Genomic DNA, 17,914 nt, shown 5'->3' on the forward strand with positions numbered 1-17,914 from the left:
ACTTGTAAAATATCTAAAAAATGTTTTGGAGTGGACCAATCCAAATTTATAAGGAAGAAAAAAAATCTTATAATATTTTTTTTTAATAGAATTCATTTCGGTCCCTCTTAAAATTATTAATGCATGCTTAATCTAAGAATGTAGCTGGTGATCTTGCCGCGACTGGTAAATTATCTAGGGCGGTTTGCGGTTCCCGCGTGTGCTTTCTGCCCAACAACGCCGTGAACGAGTAAAAATCGACGAATGGATCCACGTTCCATGCGGCACCGTGGACCCCATGTTGATATGACCTGCTTGATTTATTATTTTTTTTGGTAAATAAATGACCTATACTTGTTTCACGCTTTCGAACCAGCAGCTATCGTAGAACCAAAAAAGAAAACGCCAAGCCCAGGCGTCCTCTCTCTGCACCTCGCGAGAGCGAAAAAGAAACCTAATCCCCAATCCCTCTCCCCTCTCCTCTCCTCTCCCCTCGTCCTTGCCGGATCCGGCGGTTGCGCTACCGATCGCCGCCTCGGACGGCGAAGATGTCCCACGGCGACACCATCCCCCTCCACCCCTCCTCCCAGTCCGACATAGACGAGATAGAGAATCTCATCAACGTCGGCCCCGCCACCGTCCTCCCCGCCCGCCCCACCAGCCCCCCACGCGCCTCCATTCCCGTCTCCTCCTCCCCTTCATCCCCTCCAACCTCCCCCCTCCTGCCCCTTCGGCGCCGGCAGCCGCCTACCAGAAGGCTCCCACTGCCGTGCCGCCGAGCGTCCCCTCCGCCGAGAGCTCCCGCGGCGGCATCGCGGCCGACGGCTTCGGGTCGCCGCCCAACACGCTGACGGAGCCCGTCTGGGACACCGTCCGGCGGGATCTGTCGCGGATCGTGAGCAATCTGAAGTTGGTCGTCTTTCCGAACCCCTTCCGGGAGGATCCGGGCAAGGCGCTCCGGGATTGGGACCTCTGGGGCCCCTTTTTTTTCATCGTCTTCCTCGGACTCACCCTTTCTTGGTCGGCGTCTGTGAAGAAGGTTAGATCTCGGATCCTTCTTTTTGATTGTTTCGTCCTATCGTGCTTGTTTGCTTAGATCTTCTTCTTGAAACATACAGGACACCTAAGTAAATAGTTACGTTCGATGCCAGTAGACACCTTGGGACTTTAATAATTCCTTATAGATCTTATAGCTAAGGGAAGGAAATTTTGGCAAAGGGAAGCATAACAGAAGATTTATGTTCTAACTAATACTGATGGAATTACAATGGAATATTAGGGCAGTGATCTTTGCCCTTGGATATATAGATTAACATGTTTTGGAAGTTAATTGATGGCTGGATATCAGATAAATTATAAAAATTCAATTGCAGTGATTTCAGTGTAGTGAGGATAGATTCCACGAGTAAAAGTATGATTCTTAGGCATAGTGGATCTGACACCCTAGCATAGTCCGTGTTTCAGAGGAAGGAAAATAGTTGGCTTATTAATTGGAACTGCAGAGAGTAGTGATGACATTTGTTAGAAAGACATGTTGGTGGTGCTTGGTTAATAAATCTAATACATTAGCGAGCTTATTTTTATAGGATAAGTAGCCTCCACTTCCCATATTCTGTTGGTAACTGCTCATCTTCTTTGTGTCATAGATTTCCTTTCCTTCATCGCTTCCTCGTTCATATAGGTTATCAAACCATGCCAAGAACTGGAGTTGGATATAATTAGGAGAATGGAAATTGTAGGTGAATAAGAGTTTGGAACATGTTACTGATGGAAGTCATGGGTTTACCTTTTATATGAGTTTCAGTCTATTCCATATTCATCCTTGTTTTAAGTGTTCATAGTTAAATCTTTAGTAGCTGAGTTGGTTTTGGCTGAATATTCTGTTGTCCTCTTAGTTTTTTTTCCCACACTAGATCTAATTTTAAGGTCTTTTTTTTTTTTTGCCATGTTAGATTCCGACAATATGGGAGAGAAGGGATGATACTGAAATGGGTTTATGGTACCTTATTCAGCTGTTTTATCGAGTATCACAAAGCATAGAAAATTTCTCATAGAAATAATTGCTCTTGCATAAACTGTTAGGCATTGTCCAAAATTTGTTGTTCAAATCATACATGCATTGGTGTTAGGCAGTCTGCAAAAGATATTACTAAAATATACAAGGGAGCATAAAATGATTTCATGTACTTTTTTTTGTTAGCAAAAGAAAATCGATCCCACTGTGCCCTTCAAAGCGATATCCTCCAGCATCAATTTGTCCCCAATAATAGACTCAGTAGGAGCGTATCACCAAGGTTTTGGCCTAAACCATAACCTTTTGGTTTGGAGTCTTAAGTGAACCTTCAAATCTTGTCTTTAAACACCATTTATGAACACTGATCTTTCTAGAGTTTTGCTATAAAATATGTAATTAGATATTTTTAAGCTCAACCATTCATATGGTTGGGAGGCAATATTCTAGTATATAATCTAAGTCAACAAATTGCTGGTCAAGGGAACACAATAAATTATCCATGTTGAATAGGCATTGCTAGATGGACCAATTGAAAGAACTATGAACAAGTACTTGATCAATCATTTCATCTTCAAAGGGATTAAGGGTATCTCTCTTTTTAACAACACTACATCAATGCTGCTTAGCTTAGGTCAAACTTTAGTTTAGAATTTAATTTAGGAATCTTGTGAGAAATCCCACTTTGCTTTCTCACAAATATAGGTTCTCCTTTTTTTGTAGGAATAATCCATCTTGTACATAATGGACCATTATTTGCTTTCCCTTCCCTCATCACTATTGGAGAACATTTTGCATGTGTATTCACCTATATCATGTGTGAATTTATGCATCTACAAGCTATTGTGTGTATTTACTGGGGCATAGGGGCATGGTGGTCTGATAATGCCCAAAATTGACCAGTTTGCAAAAAAAAGAAAAGATAAGTAAAATAAAAATTATGATTTTTGCAAAATTGAGACTGTAGTTTTCTGGCATCATATATTATTAATACCATATTTTTATTTGTGAATATAATTAAAACATTAACTTTTTTGGGCTGTGATTTTAGTCTGATTCATATATGTTGCACATTATTTTTGAGGGCCTAGAAGTGATGCATCGCTTGGATGTATAAGATGAACAAAACTTTGTTCAATGAGGTATTGGTTTAAGGTGCTCTGGAAATATTATGGATGCATATTTCCCCTTTTTTGTGCTCTCTGTAGTTGTCAATATTGTTTTAGGTGTCAAGATTAGCCAATCAGTGGCTTAGATTAAATACATGTTTCTCAGGATTCAGTTTAATATGGTCTATATACTAGGATCAGTTCATCCATCACACTTTCGATAAGGGATTAATAAAATTTTTGTATGTAGTATATTTGCTTTCTTTCCTTTTCCATCATGGATTTTATGTTTACATCTAGTTTTCCTCAAGCTTGAGGAATCACCCCTTAGATGGCAATTCTACCAAATCAACCCCCCTCTCTTTCCTAAATTGTGATCTTGTATTCATATTAAATTATTAATACTTTTCAGATTCAGTCATAAAAAGACCATCTAGATTACATGGTTAGCAAAGATTGACCAGTGAGAATTTTCATTAGAATGATTATCCTAAAAAAAGCTTGGATCTATTATAATTTTGCTATTGCATTTGTTAATTTTCAATTATATGGCATTCCTCCTAAAGTGCGAGAGACATGAATCTCACAGAAATTGGTTATTTGTATGGTAAACATATCCTTGTGAGTTTTAAAGGTACCTACTTGCTGTTACAAAACTTCAGTGTGGACCCTGATATCAGGATTTCAAGGGTAGTTATGGAGTAGTGTATTGGCAGAATTAGTGATCAAACAAACAAAGGGGATTTATTGTCCCCAACATGCATTATGATAAATCTTGGCATTCGAGAGGGCTAGGAATTATTCAAACAAAGAAAGGGGACTTATCGTCCTCAACGTGCATTATGATAAATCTTAGAATTTGAGACGGCTAGAAGGTATTTTAGGTTATGGAGTAATGTATTTGGCAGAATTAATGATCAAACAAAGAAAGGGGATTTATTGTCCCCAACATGCATTATGATAAATCTTGGAATTCAAGAGGGCTAGGAATTATTCAAACAAAGAAAGGGGACTTATTGTCCTCAATGTGCATTATGATAAATCTTGGAATTTGAGACAGCTAGAAGGTATTTTAGGCGAATGTTATTTGATAAATCATCAGGTATAGAGGCAATAGAAAATAGCATAAAATTTGTCATTGTGATTGAGACAAAATGACTCTTTGTAGGATTTGTTATGAATTGGATCAGATAGAAAAGGGTGAGAAGAAAAAGGTTGGATATCAATGGATATGCTGGATTTTGTATGAATATATGGATCAGCATGCCAGGAATCTTTGTATGGTTAACTGGTTTCACAAAAGAAATTCTTTTTAGGGAGTCTTTTGGTGATTGGATAAAATACATTTTGATCAAATCCAAAGATCATATTCTGTGTATTATAAAATAATCTTTCAACTTCGCGGATTAATTTCTTGTACCGGCTTTTGATTCGATATTCTTTTAGTTTGCCACGTTCGACGTCTTTACATGTTTTCTGCATCATTAACCATGCAGCACTTTTCTCTTTTAGTTTCTTGTTGGATCCATATTCTTGATATATATCCTAATTCTTGGGAAAATGCAATGGTGCTCATTGTTTTTATGATTTCTAAATATTACGTATCTTTTTTGTGTCAAGGGCCTTTCAATGCACAGTCCCCTGTTTTCTCTTGTTTTAGCTTCATGTGCACAGAGAAGATCAAATTGCACTAGAATGGCAGATCATCTCTGATTGCTCTTTTGTTTATTTTATACCCCTTGCTATGTAAAATGATTTTTCTTTCTCAATAAACTTATGTACTTAATAATTAAAAACATAGAGGATAGCCAGACATTTGGATAAAGTAGCTGATTCGATATTTGAAGTAGTGGATAAGTAGGCTGGCATACTCATTTGGACTGTCTTGCCTCTTAAGAGGGTGATATGGAGGCTCTTGATCTTTCCTGTGCATGTGAAGGTGCATAGTGTTTGGGCATTCTCATTTAATGGTTTTCATCCATGAGGCTTTATCACGATCACCTTAGAAGAAATAGTGAATATTGTTTGGCATCAAAAAATAAATCTGTTCTCAAATCCTCGACTGTTTTGGGCTTCTTTTTGAGGACATGATCATCCTTATTTTTCTTGTTTGTGCTACTTTTCACATTCTTCTGTTTGTTTTTAGGCTTATGGATCAGCAACTTCTTGTTTAGTACTTTTTCCCTCCAGTTATTGTTGCATTCCCCCTGACCAATTGGAAGTTACCATAATATTGTCTTAGAAAAGGAGGCCATACGATTGCCATCCTGGAATTAGGTTTCAGTAATGTGGATTAAATATTAAAATTCCTGGGTTTGGAGGTTTGATCGCTATGCTTGGACAAAAAGTTATATGATTTGACGGATTCATTCAATGACTTATGTGTGCTGTTCTTTTCTTTTATTGTTGCAGTCTGAAGTGTTTGCTGTTGCATTTGCGGTACTTGCAGCTGGTGCGATTATTCTCACTTTAAATGTTCTACTTCTGGTAAGCAGCTTTATCATAATCAGCTTATTTATACTATTGTGCAGCCTAATGTTGTATGGAACACCCCCTTTCTTTTTTTTTTTTGCTATGATTACAGGGTGGGCACATAATATTCTTCCAGAGTCTCAGTCTTCTTGGATACTGCCTTTTTCCTCTGGATATCGGAGCTCTAATTTGCATGCTGGAGGACAATGTCATAATCAAGATAATTGTAGTGTCGATAACATTGGCATGGAGCTCATGGGCAGCATATCCATTCATGAGTGCAGCTGTTAATCCGAGGCGGAAGGCCTTAGCCCTGTATCCTGTTTTCCTCATGTATATCTCCGTTGGCTTTTTAATCATTGCAATAGATTAAGAAATCAATGGGTAATCACTTTGTGATTTTACAGTTTGGGGTTATAAACCCCTGTTTCACTGAATTGCCAAGACAGACAGAAGTATGGTTACATATTTCCCTGTTGCTGGCTTCCTGTGTCTTATTTTATACTTTTGAGTTTGTTGTTTAGACTTCAGAGACTTATACACTACATTTGGCTTAAAGTTGTAAAATGTTGGTTGCTGCTGGCTTCATATCTTAGAAGGTTCCATATTGCATGGAGCCTAACATCTGACCGCCAGATTCAAGACGGCTGTAAATTTTGACCTATGAAATGAGAGTGAAAGGTTTGTTATCCAAATTGAAATGCAATAATATTTTTTCTTTGGAAAATATATGATTGTCATCAGTTTATCACTTCCAACATCCTGTTACTTATATGTCAAATCTGTGTCATCCGCTTTATGCCGTGAACATGCTGGTTGTATAAGCAACTATTCTTCTATCACTCATGTCACCTAGCTGTCTAGTACCAGCTCCAGGATCCTTCCCCATTTTCTGTTCTCAATGATGCAAACCTTCTAAAATGCTAGAGCTTCCTTTTAGGTGATATTAGGCCGTAGGATAATCTTTTCTATATCTACTCATGCTTTATACTCCATATTAATTGGTAAATTCTTCTGTCTTCTCAACCATGCTTTGTGTGTAAGAAACGAAATTAATGCGATCATATCTTTTTCTTTGTTCTTTTTTATTTTGGTTTTTGGGTGGGTTGGCTGGGGTTAAGCTGTCGTAAAGCCTCTAACGTCAGTTTAGATTAAAAATTAATTGTAGTGTTAAAGAATATGCTTCCAAAGCAAATCAACGTACAACATATGAGCTTGTTGGAATAATTTGGCAAATGTGCAATTGATAGCAGAAGCAATTTTGTGAGATGGTTACCATACCGTTCGAATGTTGAATATTGCCTCCTTGGTTAGGAATTTATTTTTGGTTCTTGTTGGGACAAGTCAACCGACCTCTGATTCTGATTTTATATCGACTGCATAAATATATTATACCGACTCACAATCGACTAATCGATCAATAGTCGGCTATTGTCAACCAATAACAGAATTCAGTTAATCTTCGACTGAAGACCATTGGTATATCAGAGTCAGAGTTATCGATCGATGCTCATTCGGATCTCCAAGACTACCGACTTATCAGTATTACTGGTATATAGTCGGTCTACCTTCTCAATATATTCTAACTGTTACGAACGGTTATCGACTACGTGTCACGATCATTAATGGGAATAAATAGCCCACTAACTTTATGATTATGGTTCGATAATTTAGCACCATAAAAAGTGAGACCACGTATTCGACGGTTATATTAGAATCATTTATTAAAGGGAGGTAAACGAATAGCATGGATAAGATAATTCTGGGCTAAGACTTTGTCGCTCTAAACATTTTTATCTGCCGTTCACTAACCCCCTCTCTGACTTAAGCATCGGAGGGTCTCTGTCGGACACAACTTCGGTCTGTGAGGACTTTGTCTTGTAGGTGCTCTTCACCGATGACAAGGGATTGGCCGCAACAGATTGGCGCACTAGGAAGGGGGGTTTACAGTCAACCATGCCAAAAATCAGAGTACAACATTCGACTGGATCGATGAGGCAGTCTTCTCGTCGGGAAGATGTTCCTTCCCACTTCCGGTGGCAAAGCCCAGTTCCTCGCATCCTGTGGTCATAACGGATGCATAGATTGCTGCACCTATGCAGCAAATGAAGATTTTGACGAAGGCAGTTCAAAGCCTCCAGCAGCAGCAGCTGCCAGTGGAGCAACCGGTGGCTCAGTCAGTGCCATTTAGGCACAGCCACCGTCCTCCATGGTGCTTACCCTCCTCATCTCTGGAGCGACCGTCTCGACACTCCCGTCGAGATGGACAACTGCATTCTGGCACTCTCATCGTGCCACCCATTATTCACGACGTTCTCCCTCTCCTTCTCATGTACACAGTATCAGGAAGAGAAAACGACTGCGAATGCCTTTTGCTTCTCCTTCTTCGAGCTCTTCAGGGGGTTCCACCCCTGGAGTTTTTCAGCAATGACGGCTTGACGACTACGAACGCAAGTTTTGAAAAATTGATCGTCAGCTCGTCCGACTTCAAGTGAAAGGTTAGAAGTCCTCCAATGACTACGACTTCCACACTACCCAGTTCTCTCTCGATGCATCTTGGATGAACCGATTCTCTCTCGATTCAAGATGCCGCAGATGGAGACATACGACGGCTCCACCGATCCAATCGATCACTTGAAGAGCTATAAGCTTTCATGATGATTCATGGGGCAACCGATGCCCTCTTATGCATTGGCTTTCCGGTAACTCTTCGGAAGGCTGCTCGAGCCTGGTATTTCGGACTTCAGTCGGGAAGCATTAATTCTTTCGAGCAGCTCGAGCATTCTTTTGTGGCCCACTTTAGCACAAACCGAAGACCGCCATGGACATCCGACAGTCTCTTCTCAATCAAGCAAGGTGAGACAGAGACATTGAGGGACTTTGTGGCTCGCTTCAATGCGGCCATACTTGAGGTCAGGGACCTCAATCAAGACATGGTTATATCGGCCATGAAGAGGAGTCTGAGGGATCCAAATTTACTTACTCTCTAGATAAAACTCTCCCCCGGACCTATGCTGAACTTCTAAAACATGCGTATAAGTACATTCGTTTGGATGAAGCTGCTTCTGACCGACGTCAGACAGATGAAAAAGGTCAAAAGAAGAAACAAAAGAAAAATGAAGCTCCGACCAAATCAAGCAGACCGACTATCAATAAAAGAGCTTCACCTCGACGATGGAGTCCGAAGCTGAATAGCTATAGCAGGTATGACTCATACACTCCCCTTTCTGCTCTCCGTGCGGAGATCTTGATGGAGATCGAAGGAGAGGAGTACTTACAACACTCCCTACTAATGAAAGCACCATCGAGGAGCTGAGACAGGAAGAAGTACTGTCGATTCCATTGTGATCACGGTCACAATACGAACAATGCATCCAACTCAGGGATGAGATCGAGATCCTGATTCGACAAGGGTACCTCAAAAAATTTCGACATGATCGCCCGACTTAATCTTCACCGACCAACAACCTCAACCGCAAGCTGAGGAGATACTCAACAATTGATCAACGACAAGAGTAATCAACATGATCTCCGAACGACAGAAGAACTGAAGAGCAACTTCCGAAGAAGAGTCGACGAATAAACGATGACTTGACAATATAATTACTTTTCGAAAGATAATATTCGGAGAATACAAACTCTCCATGATGATGCTGTCATTGTTTTAACAACGATAGCTAATTATGATGTAAAAAAAAAATTAGTGGATAATAGAAGCTCGATAGATGTTTTGTTTTACTTGATTTCTCTCGAATGCGACTATCAACTGATTGACTTAGAAGAGTTTCGACACCATTGGTCGGTTTCACATGAGATGCAGTTATTATAAAAAGAAAAATTACTCTCTCATTAATCACAAAAACTGAACTATAATAGAGTACCGTTCTTATGACATTCATGGTTGTCCGAATTTCTTCAGCTTATAATGCTATACTCGGATGACCTGGTCTGAATGGTCTGAGAGCAATAATCTCAACTTATCATCTACTAGTCCAATTTCCGACAAGAAATGAAGTCGGAGAGATGCGTGGAGATCAACAACTTGTCCGACATTGCTTCCTAATTTTCATACAAAATAATTAACCTGAAGACTCTTTGTTCATCGATAAATTGGACCAAAGAGAGAATGAAGAAAGGGATGAACCAGTCGAACAACTGGTTTCCATCCCACTAAAAGAAGAGGATCCTGAGAAGACGATCCAAATTGGATCGTAGCTGTCTGATCCAGAGTGGTAGCAACCGATAAATCTACTCAGGGCAAACACCGACATTTTTGTTTGATTGGCTACTGATATGCCAGGTATTCTCCGAAAGTAATAATCCATCGACTAAACATTGATCTAAAAGTTAAGCCGGTGAGACAAAAGAAAAGGCTTTTACTCCTGAAAGATAGAAAGTTATCGACGAAGAGATCGACAAGCTCCTCGCAGCTAGCTTCATCAGAGAAGCTACCTATCTCGATTGGCTCGTCAATATAGTGATGGTGAGAAAGGCCAATGAGAAATGAAGAATCTGCATCGACTACATAAATCTAAATGAAGCTTGTCCGAAAGATAGTTTTTCTTTATCGAAGATTGATCAACTAGTTGATGCGACCTCAAGGCACCGACTCTTAAGCTTCATGGATGCCTTTGCAAGCTACAATCAGATTCGGATGGCACCCGAAGATAAGGAGCACACAGCCTTCATAACTGATAAAGGCATCTACTGCTATAAAATAATGTCTTTCGGTTTAAAAAATGCAGGAGCTACATATCAATGACTAGTTAACAAAATCTTTAAGACACAGATTAGATGAAATACGAAAGTGTATGTGGACGATATGCTGGTAAAAAGCCCTCAAACTACTGATCATGTTCAAGATTTAGAAAAAGCCTTCAGCATCTTCGACGACATCAGATGAAGTTGAACCTGATCAAGTGTGCATTCGGACTAATTTCTGAGAAGTTCTCAGATTTCTCATGTCACAACGAGGAGTCGAAGCCAATCTCGAGAAAATAAAGGCTATCATCCGCATGAAGTATCCTAGCTCCAAGAAAGAGATACAGCAGCTCAACGGAAGGATCGCCGCACTCAGCCGATTCATATCAAGGTCGACAGAAAGATACTTATCTTTCTTCAAGATCTTGAGATAAATAAACAACTTCATATGGTTGGACGAGTGTCGACAATCTTTCGAAGTTCTAAAAAGATATCTAACATCTCTATCGCTGCTTACAAAATCAAAAGTCGGAGAAACTTTATATCTCTACTTGGTGACATCGACGAAAGCAGTTAGTTCGGTATTTATCCAAGAGGATGAAAATTGAATTTAATGATCAATCACTACACTAGCAAGGTGCTTCACAATGCTGAAGTGAGATATTCAAGAGTGGAGAAGATGATTTATGCTCTGATCATATCATTACAGTGACTTCGTTCATACTTCCAAGCACACCCTATTATCGTCTTGACAGATCAGCCGTTGAAGGCAATCTTTCACCGACCTGATACGTCGGATCGAATGACAAAGTGGACAATAAAACTTGATAAATTGATATACAATATCGTCCACGTCCATTAATGAAAGTGCAAGTTTTGGCTGACTTCATCGTCGAGAGTATAATACCTGATAATAATCCTGAGGATGAAGCTAACAATAAAATAAAATAGGCCACGACTTTCAAACCCGACTTAACATCGGCATGGGTGCTACATATTGATGAAGCATCTAATGCACAGGACAGCAGAGCCAGTCTCATCTCACCAATTTCAAAAGGATTATTATTGAATATACCCTTCGATTCAACTTTAAAGCTTCGAATAACCAAGCTGAATATGAAGCACTCTTGCCGACTTAAAAATTACTAAGGAGCTTGATATCGACAGCCTGAAGGTCTTTACCAACTCACAATTGATTGCTGGACAGGTCAAGGATAAATTTGAAGTCTGAGATCCTGTTATGATGAAGTATCTTCAGAAAGTGAAAGATCTTATGTCCACCTTAAAATATTTTGAGATCTTTCACATCCCAAGAGCAGAAAATGGTCGAGCCGATGCACTTTTGGACTCACAATCACTTCTTTCAACTCGCTGGGTCGGACATTCATCGAATATCTTGAATGGCCGAGTATTGATAAAGTCGAAAAAGTGTTACAAATCACTGATGAACCAAACTGGATGGATCTGATTGTCCAGTACTTAACTGATGGAACTCTCTCTACGGATCCCTCAGAAGCCAAACGACTCAGATGGACGGCCTCACAATACATTTTGATGAATGGTCAATTATACAAGAGGTCGTTCTCTCTTCTCTTACTGAAGTGTTTGGGACTGATAAATGCCGACTATGCACTCAGAAAAGTTCATGAAAGAATTTATGAAAATTACTTGGAAGGCAAATCTCTAGCTTACAAGGTCTTATGACAAGGATATTATTGGCCTACCATGAAGAAAGATACAGCTGAACTTGTCCGAAGATGTGAACCATGTCAGAAATATGCAAATATAAAACACCAACCTGCCAGTCAGTTGACATCAATTATTGCACCATGTCCTTTCACACAATAGAGAATTGACATACTTGGTTCTTTCCCCATGGCATCTAGTTAGAGAAGTTCATGGTGGTCCCATCGATTACTTTACTAAGTGGGTGAAAGCTGAACCTCTGGCATAAATCATTGAAAGTAAGAATGAATGACTTCATTCAGAAATTAATCATATACAGATTCGGTCTACCACACACCATTATTACTGACAATGATCGGCAATTCGATAATTAAAACTTCAAAGAGTTCTGTGTGAAATTTCATATTACGCACAAACTCACATTAGTCGCCATCTACAATCCAACGGAGAGGTGGAGGTAACAAACCGAATAATTCTTCATGGACTTAAAATCAGACTGAATGAAGCTAAAGACCTCTGAGTGAAAGAATTATATCTGATCTTATGGGTATACCGAATGACTCCTTGCATACCAATGAGAGAATCGCCATTCAATCTGGCTTATGAACAGAAATGATGATCTCACTTGAGATCGGATTACCATCAGCAAAGTAGAGTAATACAGTGAGCCGAATAATTCAGAATGTCGGAGAGCTGATCTACATCTACTTTTGAAGTTCGACAACAAGATCAAATTTGGATGATGACATATCGCAAAGAGTATCCCGATATTATAATACAAAAGTTAAACCGAAGGTCTTCCATCCAAGAGACCTGGTCCTAAGGAAAGCTGAAGTTTCAAGATCTCTGGATCAGAAAAAGTTATCTCCGAATTGGGAAGGATCTTACAGAATAACTAAAATACTTAGACTGGACACATATGGCTGAAAATACTTGAGGGAGCAGCTATTCCTCGAACATAGAATGCTGACAATCTAAAGATGTATTATCAATAAAGCTGTTCATATGTATAGTATTCAGAATAAATATTGAATTTCAGAATCATAAAAGCTTCGACCAACTACAAAGTAATTTTAAATTGATAAATGGACGATCAATTTCTACCAACTATATTTCAATTTTTTACTGTAAAAACTAACATATCGGCTATATTTCAACTTTCACTGTAAAAGCCAAAAAACTGACCATATCTCGACTTTCCACTGTAAAATCGATCCTAGTTGAACGACTATCATGCCGACTTAATCTTAACTAAGCAGAATGCTATGCCAATATAACAAAGATCGAATTAAAATTATACCGACTTGACTTCGATCGATCGAAGGATATTCAGCTTATCATCGATTATCAAATAATCAGACGTACTGACCTGACTACGATCAATCGAAAGATATTTGACTTATCACCGTTTATCCAAATATCTAAAAGGTAAAGTATGTCTATTAATATTCGACTAATGGATAAATTCTACAAGTACATTCGGCTTGCTGATCGATATTCGGTAGTTAAATAATAATTCTATGACATTGCAGAGACATAAGGAAAGAGAATCTATACTTAGAAAAATTTTCTTTCATTCATTGAAAAGAAGATTACAAAATTGAATCGAAGTCCGATTACAAAAATTTTTGATTACAAAAAAAATAAAAACATTACACCAATCACCAGTCATCGTCTCTGTCTCCTTGCTCCAGCATAGCATCGACGATCGGAATATCTTCTGGTACGTTCGGTGCAATGTCTTCAGTCGGTGCAGCTTCTTCTTCGATAGCTCTATCTTTCGAGATAGGAGGGATGATCCCGCTCAAGTCCAAATCTGAATACAGCTTTCTAATCGTATCTTGACCGTCTTCATACCCGACGCAATAAGAAGTGAATCTGCTTTTGAGGATTTCTTCTTTAAACTCTTCAGAGTTCTTGAAGTTCTCTATGGCTTGGTTTAAGGTTTTCCTTGCGACTCTGCTTCCACTCTCGCCAACTCTTTGTCAGCTCTTATGGAAGCCGACTCATCATCGGCTAGTGCCAATCTTTTCAGATGGCTCGATGTCTTTCATGTTCGGCTTCGAGTTCGTCGATGCAGCCATCTCTTTCTCATTGAAGTAGTGGATGGAGTGCTTTTTGCTCTTGATCTGCGACTCAAGAGACAAGATGTTCGAACGAGCCGACTCAAGTTCAGCTCCGAAAGATTGAAGATCGACGGTCAGATGAGAGACTTCCTCTTGAAGCTTTGCCTCCCACTCGGTCGCTGCCTGGAGTTGTTCAAAGGCAGCTGTCTTCTCAGCATTGACGGTCGCCACCTTGTCCATCCAGGTCCAACGAAACTCTGCAATTTCGATAGCCGACCTTTAGGTTGTGCATATCATGTACCCACTGAAAGCAGAAGATAAATCAGATCAGATTAAAAAAAAATATTGTAGAACTTACCTCGAGTATCATCGGATAAAAGAAAGAAAACATCTCGACTCATGTACGGTTCTTTCTGTTCTCCCGATAGCCGAAAGAAGAGCAGCTTAGATGAGCCGCCAGGCAATACCGGATTGTCCAGGCCGACTCACCCTCAGAAACTCTAATATAAAAAGGATGAGTGACCCACCGATGATCCATCATCTGCCGAAGTCACCGGCACCTTTCTCCGATCTCCTGTCGGCAGCCCATGCTTGAGAATACGGGAAAATTGGAGCTCGACTGTGTCCGAGAAGGTTCCGTTGGAGGAACGACCGGCACAGTCATTGATTGTTCAGGCTCGATCACGACTTTCACCACGGTCCGAACTTTCGCTGGTGAGCTGCTGATGGTACTGCTGCAGCTCCATCTTCTTCTGCCACCCCAGCTTCAACGGACGGCACCTTAAGGAGTGTTGTCGGCCTAGCATTGTTGGGGCTGACAACACCAAAATTGACTCAGGAACCGACATCGATGGTACGTCGGATTCTCTCACCGGTATAGATGAAGCAGCTACCCGACCCCTCTTCGATGGTCAAGAGGGTCCAGCTTCGAATACTGCCTTCTTCTTAGCAGCATGCTGACGAATATCGATTGCTGATATCATGTCCTCGACTGCATAGCTGCAATCAGAATAAGGAAGTCAGTATAGTTCAAAAATAAAAAAAAAATTAAAGTGATCAACTTTACTATACCTAAGGAAGTGACTGAACTAAGACCAACATCATAGAGAGCTTGTTCGGTCATTATCTTCTCTGCGACGGTACTGCCATATCCTTCAGTCGGTGAAAATCTTTTCGATCGTCGACCTCCATTCGACTATTCTTGTTGGGACTGGTCTTTGGGTCACCCCAACATGAAGGAAAGCCTGAAGGAAAAAGAGAAGAAACAAAAAAAAATGATTCTTCCATCCATGAACGGACGATGGAAGACCGGTGATGAAGGAAAGATCTTTTCTCGGATTGAAGAACTACCAACCCTTGACTTTAGGATGGGGACGTAGGATGAAAAAAATTCGAAAAAAAAAAAGACGAGACTCGATCGATTTGAGCCGACGTAGCAAAGTAAAACTAATTATCAGTCGGACCAAGTTCGGTGCCAACTGAGTAGGTTAAAGATCGTAATAGTCAAGCAAATTTCAGACGAACTCCGAAATCGAAAATCGCAGATCGATCCAAAGGCCTTCGACATAGAAGGCAATCTATCCGAAGGAGGAGAGTTCATCCGACCATTAGAGCCAGGAGCGAAGAGCTGATACTGCTTCGGGATACGATATTGCTCCCAGAGTCATTCAACATTAGGTCTGAATAGGGAAGAAGCTTTCACTTCCAGATCCTAAGGAGATTTGTCGGCCGAATTTCCTAACTGACTATCCAGAGAGGAAGAAGTCCTAGCCATGAAGAAGGAAAACAAGAGAGAACTCTAAAATGAAGACCCAAAGGGAAGGAAAATTGATGCGATCGTAATGCTGTCGTTAGACACCGTGATTATCAATCAAATTTTGACTTCAATAAAAATTAAAAATATGTAAAAAGTAGTGAGTCGGATCGAATCCACAGAGAAGATAGGATTTTGACTTGAAATATTTGATTTTATAAAAAAAATAAAATTTTGAATAAAGTAATTTAAGTCAGAAAATAAAAATTAAAAGTATGAAAAATAAATCGGGTACTAAGATCTACTAACTAGATCCTAGTATCTACTTGTAATAAAAATAAATAATAAAAATTTAAAAAGTATAAAAATAAATAGATACTAAGATCTACTAATTAGATCCTAGCATCTACGTACAAAAAAAATAAAAGACAAAAATTTAAAGTACAAAAAATAAATTTTGCATTAATTGAAATTGAAATTCAAGTACAAAAAATTTAAAAGAAATAATAAAATAAAAATAAAAATAAAATTATAACAAAGATCTGAAGTTGATCAGTCAAGCCTCATCGAAAAGATGGTTGATGATGTCTCCGTCTTCCGTCGTACTCCGTAGAGCGAACTGACTTCTCTCTTTCTTTTTTGGGTCCTAAAGCTATTTTATTTATTTTTTATTTTTTTCTATATCTTCTACTCAATTTTTTTGCTCCCAAAGCTTATTCCCGGACCTCCTATTTATAGATAAATTTTTTATAATTTTTTGGTAGGAAAAGGAGTCCTAAAACTCTTAGAAATGTATTAATCTTCTTAGAAATATCTTAGCCGTCGGATCAGCTTCGGACTGCCCAGATCTGATAAAAAATTATAGTTTTAATCCTTATCAAAGTCGGATCGAATGTCAGCCGTTGGATCTAGGTTCTGATAAAGTTCTAGCAGTCGGATCGTGCAAAAGAATCCTATTCAAAGTCGGCAACAAGTCTGAACCGTCGGATCTGGATCGGGATGAATTTCAGCTATTGGATCGCACACAGGATCTTTCTCTCGCTGTGAACCGCGCCTATGGACCGCGTGAAGTTTCCTGTGGATCGCTCCCTGGCTTTGTGGATCGAGCGATCGGTCCACCGTACATCGAAGGCTATTTTTTTTATTTTTTAGGATATTTTGGCTCCATTTTTGCTTCGATTTTTTGCCTGAAAAATAAAAAAAAATATGCATTAAATTTTTCAAAAGTTTCTCTTCATTTTGATGCTTAAATTATTCAATTAAATTAATATCTATTTTTTTATAAATATATCTAATTTCATATTTTTTTAAAATCACTTATTTTTTAAGAAAATTTAATAAATTCATGAAATTAAGATTTTAAAGAAGATGTTAGCACCATAAATTATCAAAAATATCTACAATAAATATAAAAATATACCACTTATCATACTCTCTAACTTGAACTTTGCTCATCCTCGAATAAAGAAAGAATTTAGAATTAAGTATAATTTAACTTAAAGTTTAAATTTCATCAAATAATTTTTAAAAGACCATTGATATTTAGTAGAGTGTGAATGAGGTATGTCATTGGGGTATTAATACTAGTCAATATGAGAGTTAAACTAAGAACACTAAATTTTTTTTAAACTTTTCTAAATTATCGCTACCTTTATCTCCAAATTATTAACATTCATATGGACAAGTGTATTATTACTCTGTCCTTCATTTATTGATTGATTTTTTTTTTGTACTGCTATTGAGTGTCTTAACCCTTAAGCTTTCTGTTTGACCCATGTAGTGAGTTTTCAGTCAATGACTCCCAAACCAGATGGCTTTAGGGCACTAGGTATAAAATACCCTCGAACCTACTTGCTCGAATCAAACAGGCTACGAGTTAAAACTAGCTTTACAACAAAGCTTCTTTGCCCTTCATACTTTTTGACGTGAAACTCAATGCTTGCTTAGGCAAAGAGGCCTGGTTACTCAACATGAAGTACTTGAATTTTTTTTTTTTTTTTTTTGAATATATGAAGAAATGTATAGTTACTCTACATAAATCTATAGAAAGTAAACTTTTCTTTGATATTGATAAAAAAAATTTAAAAATACTCAAAGAAAACTATTTAAGTTCTAAACTTAACTCTTTATTGAGTTT

At 38.7% G+C, this 17,914-nt stretch overlaps 1 protein-coding gene across 1 annotated transcript; it reads left to right on the top strand.

Annotated features, from left to right (window-relative positions):
- Positions 1–377: 377 nt before the first annotated feature.
- Positions 378–6,129, top strand: LOC105049452 (protein YIP4b). The gene is given in 4 exon segments (XM_010929096.4): positions 378–669; positions 672–1,018; positions 5,512–5,586; positions 5,684–6,129. Coding segments are annotated over 4 exon segments (825 nt in total). The 5' UTR covers positions 378–527; the 3' UTR covers positions 5,945–6,129.
- Positions 6,130–17,914: the final 11,785 nt, after the last annotated feature.

Source organism: Elaeis guineensis, chromosome 8, assembly GCF_000442705.2.
Source record: "Elaeis guineensis isolate ETL-2024a chromosome 8, EG11, whole genome shotgun sequence".
In the NCBI taxonomy this organism is placed as follows: domain Eukaryota; kingdom Viridiplantae; phylum Streptophyta; class Magnoliopsida; order Arecales; family Arecaceae; genus Elaeis; species Elaeis guineensis.